Genomic DNA, 9934 nt, shown 5'->3' on the forward strand with positions numbered 1-9934 from the left:
AATTTTATATCAATGATATCTCAATAAAACTGTTAAAAAAACCTGAATAATTCCTCACAAGCAAATCCATACTACAAGAAATGTTAAAGAAGGAAAACATGAGTTATAGACAAAAAACAAAATAAAACAAAACAAAACAAAAACACTAAAAAAGTACTGCAAAGCAGTGAAAACATAAGGGTAAATATAAAAGATATTTTTCTTATCCTTCAAATTTCTTTTAAAAGTTGATTAAACAAAAATAACTATGGATTATGGGGTTTATAACATATGTACAAGTAAAATATGTGATGCAAAAGCTGGGAAGAAAGAAATAAAAGTATAGTATTATAAGGCTCTTATACTATATGTGAAGTGGTATAATATCATTTGAAGGTAGTCTGTGATAGACTTAAGATGTATCCTATAAACCTGGAAGGAACCACTAAAATATCAGAATTAAAGCTAATGAGCCAGCAATGAAGATAAAATAAAATTAATAAGAATTAATTCAAAAGACAGAAAAAGGGAGGAAAAGAAAACAGAGCAGTTGGAACAAACAGAAAACAAGATAGTAAGATAGCAAACTTAACCCTAACCATATTAAATTACTTTAAATGTAAATGGTTTAAATGCTCAAATTAAAAGACAGATTTTCAGTTTGGATAAAAGAGCAAGTTCCAACTAAATGCTACATACAAAACATGCACTCTGAATATAAAGACACAAATAGGTTGAAAGTAAAAGAATAGAAAAAGACTCACCATGCTAACACCAGTAAAAAGAAAGCTGGAGCGGCTATACTAATGTCAGATATAGTAGATTTACAAGCAAAAAGTACTACCAGGGATAAAAAAGACCATTTCATAATAATATAGAGATTAATTTATCAAGAGGATATAACAATCTTAAATGTCTGTGCACCTAAATAACAGAGCTTATAAAGCAAAAACTGATAGAATTGTAAGGAAAAATCAACAACACAATAGTAGTCAGAGATTTTAACAATGCTTTCTCAATAATTGATAGAAATAGTAGACATAAAATCAGCAAAAAGACAATAGATTTAATACCATCAACTAATTTGACCTGATTGATATTTATGAAACACTCTACTCAACAACAACAGAATATATTTTTTTTGTAAGTATATCCAGAACATTTACTAGGATAGACAATATCCTGGTTATAAAACAAGTCTCGATACATTTAAAAGGACTTAAGTCATACAAACTATGTTCTTTGACCACTATGGAATTTAATTAGAGACTAATAGGAAAAAGATATCTGGAGAATTATTGAAAATAATTCTGGGAAATCTATAAAATATTTGGTAACTAAATAATGCACTTTTTATTACTCGAGGATTAAAGAAATAAAAATGAAAATTAGAAAGTATTTGAACCGAATGACAATGAAAATACAACATATCAAAATTTGAGGGATGCCACTAAGACTTTACTTAGAGGAAAATTTATAGTACTAAATGCTTATAGGAGAAGAGAAAAAGGTACGAAATCAATGAGCTCAGCTTTCACCTTGAGAAACTAGAGAAAGAAAAGCAAATGAAACCTAAAGTAGGCAAAAGGGAATACAGATCAGAATAGAAATCAATGAAATAGAAAACAAAACAAAACAAAACAAAAATAGAGAAAAATGAATGAAACCAAACACTGGTTGTTTGAGAAGCTCAAGAACACTGATAACTTTTATGCAAGATGGATCAGGAAAAGGAGGAGACACATATAATCAGTACCAGCAATAAGAAATGTGACATCACTACAGATTTTGTAGATACTAAAGGATAACAAGGAAATATTATGAATGATTTCATGACAATATTTCTGACAACTTAGATAAAATGAACAAATTCCTCGAAAGACACAAATTGTCCAAGTTCACTCAAGAAGAAATAAATAACCAAAATATCCTGATATCTATTTTGAAGAAATAGAACTTGTAGGTAAAAACCTTCCCACAAAGAAACCCCAGGCCCAGATGGCTTCACTGATAAATTCTATAAAAACATGTAAGGAAAAAATAATATTATTTCTAAACAAACTCTTCTAGAAAATAAAAGAGGAGAGAATATATCCAATTCATTCTATGAAGCAAACATTACCTTATACCAAAGCAGACAAAGACATTACAGGAAAAGAAGACTACAGACCAATATTCTTCACAGACATAGATGTAAAAGTCTGAATTCAACTACATATTAAAAGGATAAACATTATGACCAAATGGGGTTGATTCCAAGAGTGTAGGGTTGTTTTAACATTAAAAAACAAACAAACATATGATCATCTTAATAGATGTATAAAAAGCATTTGACAAAATCCGACAATTATTTATAATATTCATTGCCACAGATTAAATATTTTAAATCACAATCCTGTCACATCTCTGTTTGAAACTTTCCCATTGCTTCCCATAGTGAAGTCCAAATTCCTCAGTCTGGTATTAAAGGCTGACTATGATCTGTCCCCAGCTCTGGCCCTAACCTTATTATATCTCTTTGGGCACTGTTCAGTGTAGCCATGCTTTAAAATGCCTTGTACCTCATCTGATCTTAGCTTTTCTGCCTCCTTCACTTGGTTTACGTGCTCTTTGCTCTAGGCTAGTGGTTCCAAGCCCATGCTGTACATTAGAATTACCATGGGATTAAAAAGACACATACACAATTAGTTCCCAATTCTACCACTAGAAATTCTGACTCAGAGTCTGGGGTAGGGCCAGGAGATTAACAGCTCCCCAGGTGATTTATGTAGGTAGAATTGAGAACTAATATGCTAGAATGCTCTCATATTCAAAATTTACTTATCCCTTCACAATATTCTAAGTAATAACTCCTTCACAAAATCTTTCCAGATCATCTGCTGAAAGAAAGTTCTCCTTTGAATGCCTTGATACTTTATTTGCCTCTCTCTTGATCCTTACCTGCAAGTCATCCCTGATCTCAATGGAAGTTCTTAAAATCACATTCATAAGTTTTGTGTTTTTTTTGAAATTTTGTCCCCCCAAATTCATCATATTTAACATGGTAGGTACTGAATAAATAATTTAAGAGTTTTCAGATGGTTGATAGAATGCTTAGGTATTCACTACGGTTAGATGGTAATAGTGATTGATTTTTAAAACTCTGGCCTAAGGCAGAAAAAGTTTCTTTTATGTCTGATTTTCAAGTCTGGCTAACAATTTCTTGTAACCCTATATGTCAACAGATATTCATTACTAACAATTTACAATTCTATCTGTTGTTCATACAACAAAAAAAGCAGGATAACATAAATGTATAGATGAGTCAGCTTTTTAGTTCTAATATCAACTCTCTTCCTGATCAATTCTTTTTTCCATAGATACTAATACCATGAAAATGAATCGAGTTAAAAGTCCAACCTTTCTCCTTCTATCTTGAACTTCAGATCCTAGTAGGAGAAAAAAAAGATACTAAGTCTGTCTGATAATTTGCCAATAATAAAAAAGGTCCTTGAATAATTGCGATGACTTTATTTATAGGGATTATGTAGTGCTGTTTTCTCTGGCATCTGTGAAGAATTAACATTCCTTGTGTGGTTTCTTAGAAAGTTATATTGATTCCTTTTAACTCTCAGAACATGAAACAGTTATATTTCAATAATTGCTTAAGATTTTAGATGAAATCATGGATCTCACAACAGCTTAGAACTGTTTCCTACTGATTTATTGCTCCTAACCAAATAGAAGATATTAATAATTCAAATAGAATATGTACCTGGATCTAGATTGGCTCACTTCTTTAAGAATCATAGAAAAGTGCTTCCAACCTTTCTCGGTTTGGAATGACTGTGCAAGAAATTTCTTTGGATCACCAAACAAAGATTGGAAATAATCCTCCCCTTCTCCAGTCACGGCTGGCTCAAAAGCATGAACCGACAGAGTCTTTTCACTTACGAATCTGCTGACTCCTTTCAAAGAAATCAAAGAGGAAAGCAACAGAAAGAGAAGTAAATAAGAGGACATTAAAAGAACTCAAAGCCACTATTGTTATTCTTTGCCTCTACAAAGCTATATTCTTTATATAGTTTACTGTCATTGCCAAACTGAAGAAGATAGTTAAAAGCTTTAAACCAAAGTCTATAAAATAACCAGTAATTGATTATTTTTAGTGATAACTCAATTCCTAGAAATTATTTCAGTTACCTTAAACTATCAATTATATTATCAGTGTAATGACTACTTAACTGGTTATATAGTTGTACTAGAAGCATATACGTTTTTGAATAGGTAGAACATTTGAGTCATTCAAATTTCAATTTGTTATATATAAATACAGCTTTATTCTATTTCATATTAGCTATTCTCTCCAAATTACTACCCATAAATTAAAGCTTCAAATGAGTCCTTTACTACCAATGGTTAATACTTTTGCCAGGTAAAGACTTAAATTTCCTCTCATCAACTAAAATACTTTATTAGAAAGATAAAGTAATGCTTAAACAGATTCTAGTATGTTTTTGGAAATCCGCTCCTTTAAAATTCTCACTATTAAGATTCAAACACAAAATAGATTTAATTATTTTTCACAGAAAGAACCTTGCTGGATAAATATAATAATGTATCTGCAAAGAGAGAGTAACACTACAGAGAGGCATCATGATGAAGTGGATAGAGTAATATGTCTTAGGTTTAGACAGTCACTTACTAAACCAACTGATTGAAACTTGCCTATCCTCAGTTTTCCTGAACATAAAATAAGGATAATACTACTTTGATAAGGTGATATAAAGGTTGAAGGTAATGTAGGTAAGTGTCTAGCAGTGTCTGGTATTTAGCAGGTATCCAATAAATGATGGCTATTGCTGTAGTATAGGTGCTTTGGTTGATGTGACCCTGGGTCCAAAACCATCAGAGATTAACACAATCTAGAGTTTGCCTTATATTCTTGTAACTTTAATAAAACCAAAGGGAGGTGAAAGATACAAAGAATAAACTCAGAGTTCCTGAAGAGGATTCCTCAAAATATTTTGCTTAGAAGAAATGTTTGGAATTAAATTAGTGTATTCCCAGTTAAGTATTTACTTAATTCTTAAATTACTTTGGGGAAGGAGAATGTATAGTGCAGCTCTTTTAATAGATCATTCTGAGGGATGAAAACCTTTGTATCCTAAAAGGAAAGTAGACACATCAATTTTAGTCCCAGTTGTTATTTCATCTAGAGGAAAAGATGGAAATAAACACAGCAAACTCAGATATCTTTCTACAGAAGCAGAATCTACAGTAACTGAAGGAGAAGTCTACATCCTAGCTGAACTCTCATCTTGCAAGGGGAAGCCATTCTATTTTTTTTTTTTTCACTAATACTAGGAGCTTTCAGTTTAACCCAAATATAGAACATGTGCCATAATAACACAGTGCCAAAGGATGGAAAATATCCCCTCTCTAGATGTAAAATCTGTATTTTCACTTTTAAGCATATAGATTTGGTCATTGCTAAATGTCGGCATGAACTTAGGAGGTTTCTTTGAAAAGAGTGTCTTAGGCATGCAAACAATAATGCATAGGGAAAATGACAATAATAGCAGTAGGTCAAAATCCTATATAACATTGTGTCAAAGGCTTCGGGAACAAAATCAAATAGAAATAAGAAGCAGCCAGGCTGTATAAGTCCACAGGATGGTAGAGGAAAATGTAGGTATCAAATGGTAAAGAGTGTGTTTGTGCTACTGGTTTTGAGACTTGATAGTTGACTGGTAATTGAAATATAAATCCAAATGTAGCCTATTCTATGAGAAAGTGCTTACAGATATGTTCAGATTCATAACTAATTTTTATTGAGTATTTACTATGTGCTAGGTGATTTTCATAAATGTTTAATCTTTAGAATAGCCCTGTGAAATTGGTATTTTAATCCCCGTTTTGCACTTACAGAAAATGGGACTCAGAGATGCTAAAATACCTTACCTAACATCTCATATTGCAGGGAGCAGAAAGGTAGTTTGGACCCAGGTTCTTTGTTTCCAAGGACAGTATTCATTTCAGTAAACTATAACATACCCTCAAAGTTTCCTAAACTTTAGTTGATAGATGAGGAATAAAAACTCAGCAGCATGGGTGTTGCTGAGTGCATTGTTGGCAACTGCCAAAACTTTACTTCTTCCTACCATACTACTGCTTTTGTTTTCCTCTCCTTCAAATTTTTTATTGTTTCTCTCTTTTCTCTCAGCCATTTTACCCACTTCATTTTTCTTCTTTTATCTATTTGTCTTTCCCTCACCAAAGCCCTAAATCTCCTAAAGGCACAAACTACACAAGACATTGCTTGACCTTTCTGTTAGCATTTAGAGGAAGGGAAGTTACTGTCATACATTAGAACTTTAAGTTATCTAGTAATTATAGAACATCTAAGCAGTCAACCCATGAACCATTATGAAAACTCAAGATTTTTTAATCATGAGGATGATATATTTGGCCACATGTATTTTTGTGACTGGAATATGACTCCAGTGCAAGGACCAATAGTGAGCGTAGTCATGTTACTCTGCATAGGACATTAAGAAATTATTATTATTGGAGACGAATAATAAAACATTATTCTGGCATCTAAACACATATACACTTTAAAAATAGTCTAAAAAATTTGGTGAGTGTTTTGCTTACCTAAGTTGCTTTCTAACTGGCAATGGTTCACTAGAGTTGATTTTGGAGACTTTAACGCAGTTGTTGATGTAAGGACACTTACTCCACTAATCTGAGGGCTAGACAGATTGTAACTGAGAGGAGTTTCGTAGGATAAAAACCGTGACAATGGCAGTATTGTGATATTTGAATCTGCCTCAGTTGGAAAAAAATGTACTAAAGATGCCTGTGTCCTTTGGAGGTCGACATGTGTACCTTCTCTTCTGTGTACGAAAAAATTAATAAATTTTAATAAATTAGAGAAAGTCAAAATGAATAGACTATGACATGAAGCATGAACTATCATTATTATCCAGAGTTCTGCTTTTCAAAGATACTATGCATCTGACATAAGCACAAAAACATTTTATATTTCTAGTTTTAATAATCTAAACACTTTAGTATCAAGTCAAGACATGCTTTATTCCTATTTTCTACTTAAAAATCAGTAAACTCCTACTGTGGATGGTTTTGAAAAAGTATAAAAGTAGAAAGAAGAAAATAAAAATCAACCAAAATATCACCATTTTCTTTCAGGCTTTTAAATGCATTTTTTTAAATGCAAAACTGAGACTCTATAAACCATTTATACCTTACTTTTATCATTCATTATATCATATTTCTTCTTTCAATTATAATTTCCTTTAATTTAACTCCTGCTGCTGAACTAATTTTCCTATATTTATAAAGATTCTAGTGTTAATGTCTACTTTTAAATAGACTCTGCAAATTAATAACTATAAACAGTACACATGTATACATATGTGTGTATGTGTGTGTGTGTGAATGTTGAAGAGAATGGCAGAAATGAGGGAGAAAAAAGACTTAATTTCCAGGTACTATTTTTATAAGTAAATCTTCCTATGAACAAAGATTTCTCTTTCTTTTTTTATAAATATAGAAGCATTTGTTAACTAGTGCACAGTCATTTAAACAAAGTCTCTAAACTACAGTATAATTATTTTACAAGTAAAACAATATTCTCATGGCATGGCTCATGAAAAGCCTTATGACAACTATGTTTTATGAGTCACACTCTTCTCAGTAAATGAAAAGCAATCGGCATGCCTGTGTGTGCGAGCGTGCATGTGAATGTTTAATGCTTGAATTGTGAACAAAGTTCTGAGGTTCAAAACTTTTTAGCTTTCTGAAAAACTGAATGAACGGCCAGCAGTTCAAGCGCCTCCTTTCTGGGGGACACATATCCACTGTAATTCAAGAGCTAAGGTTTTTACCTCCATGGGTCGTCTCTATTTTGATCTCTTTGTTTTCCAGAGTTCCTAGAAAGTTATTTTAGCCAGTCTTGTGTTTTTTTTGTTTTTTTTTGTTTTTGTTGTTTTTTTTCTCAAACATTCCCACAAGGGAACAGCGTCTGGAGCTTCCTAATCTGCCATGTTGCTGATGTCAGTTTCAATCTCTCTGTTTACCAAGAGGTAGTCACAATCATTTTGTTCTACATTTTATAAGTTCCTTCATCAGAAATATTATATCTGGAGAGCTTTGTACTCAAAATCAGACTTCTCTAAATGTACCTTGCAGAAGGCACAGAAATCTCAGGCAAATTATTTTTTTATAATTAAATGGCATAGGCTTTGAAAATTGCATTATTAGCCCAGTACTTATTATTAAGCCTGAGCACTTGCCATACTGCTGATACCCCAAGCACTCATCTTTGTCAGAAAAGCTCTAACTCATGAAGATACACTTGAGGATGACTATTGTGGTAGTGGGAAGGAGACTACAGAGATCGATTGGCAAATTACAAATATTTCATCTCTGTTCAACCTGAGACAGGCTCACATGACATGATTTCTCCTCAATACTGGCTAGAATAAGCAGGAAAGTACTTTTTTTCGTTCAAAGTTCCTTACATCTGGGTTTCATTACAAATAAACTGGTTATATCTTTTCAGCATGTTCATTTCATAAGCCCTAATTTTTTTTCTTCCTCCAGTAAAACAATAGCGTTTCCAAATAAACTTAATTCCACAAAAAATTCCCAATAAGCCTTTGCAAATGTAGCAATCAAAGAAGTCTGGCCTAGGGCCGTGGGGTGTTCTTATTTTTGTATTTGAATAAGAAACTTCTAATGGCGGCATGCACCTTTGGAAGAGCTGAAATATTTCAGGAAGAGATGTGTGTGAGGCAGCCCATTGTCTGAAAACCCTGCACTCACAAACCTATTAGATTCCTTTTGGAAGATGATAGGTTTGACCTAGTGCTTGGTTAGCTTTCCCGTTAGCATATGGTATTTTCCAAGCTCCTTCTTGGTATTTTGCTCCCTCTGTAATTGATTAGCACTAAACCAGAGGCAGTTATAAAAGGGCAATTCCAGCATTTCAGTGTTATTTTGGAAGATGCTGAATTGGTAATAATGACAACAATCATCTCTCAGATGACCTCTAAAACAAATATTTTAAAAAATGGACAAACTGAACAGTAAATGCAGGACATCTAAGTTCAGAGTAACATTAGCTTTAAGTTGTGTATATTCAATACTATAGGTCATTTTTTTTTTTTAGAAAACATTGGAAAACCAATGCTACTTCTTTAGTTGATAGATGGTTTACATTAGTAGTAAAAACAGGGGGTTGTAGCTTTTATTTAACATACTCACAGACATTTCCAAAACAAAAATTCTCTAGCAATTCTCTGTCCTGAGCTCAGTAAAGTAGTTCTAAAGAAATTATCTGCCAATTGCCTTAACATGTTAGACATTAGCTTTGGACTCTCAACCAGAGATGAAGATCTGTCTAGGAACATTTTTATATTACTAAAGGACTGAACCTTATAAAACAGTGGTTGGCGAAATAGTTGTATGTTATAATTAATTAATTTTAGAAAATGTGTGGAATCAATTGTTGTTCTAACTACTTCATTAGATGTTTTGAAACAAGAAGTCAAGTACTCCATCATTATCTTCTAAAACACAAATGTCCTCTCATTTGAGCCATTCTTACTGTGCTTGTTTCTTCATTTTATCTTTCTGCTCATGGACTTCACTCTGAAGGGTCCCTGAAGTTTCCAGAATGGCTTATGTGTCTTTCATCTTGGCTAGAAGAGAAGTCTCTTTTCTTTCCTGGGAAAAGAGATCATGACATTAGGCAATGAATATAACTGAGGTTCAAGCGAGATTTTCGTTTTCAAGTGACCTCACCTGTTAATCTAATTACCTTAAAGCACCTTTCAGATTTAATGATTTCTTTACCAAGCTGGTGTCGGGACCAGGATTCTAATGGGAATATGAGAGGCCTGACATAGCCAATACTGATACTGGCTAAGGATATTAGACAAATGAA

The 9934-nt window shown here is 32.7% G+C and overlaps 1 protein-coding gene across 1 annotated transcript in view; it reads right to left on the reverse strand.

Annotated features, from left to right (window-relative positions):
• LMNTD1 (lamin tail domain containing 1) overlaps positions 1-9684 on the reverse strand; it is a 56570-nt gene extending 46886 nt beyond the window's left edge. The window contains 3 exon segments of the mRNA XM_023532408.1: positions 3734-3926; positions 6619-6860; positions 9596-9684. Coding sequence (XP_023388176.1) covers positions 3734-3926; positions 6619-6860; positions 9596-9684 — 524 coding nt within the window.
• Positions 9685-9934: the final 250 nt, after the last annotated feature.

Source organism: Pteropus vampyrus, unplaced genomic scaffold, assembly GCF_000151845.1.
Source record: "Pteropus vampyrus isolate Shadow unplaced genomic scaffold, Pvam_2.0 Scaffold82, whole genome shotgun sequence".
NCBI lineage: Eukaryota > Metazoa > Chordata > Mammalia > Chiroptera > Pteropodidae > Pteropus > Pteropus vampyrus.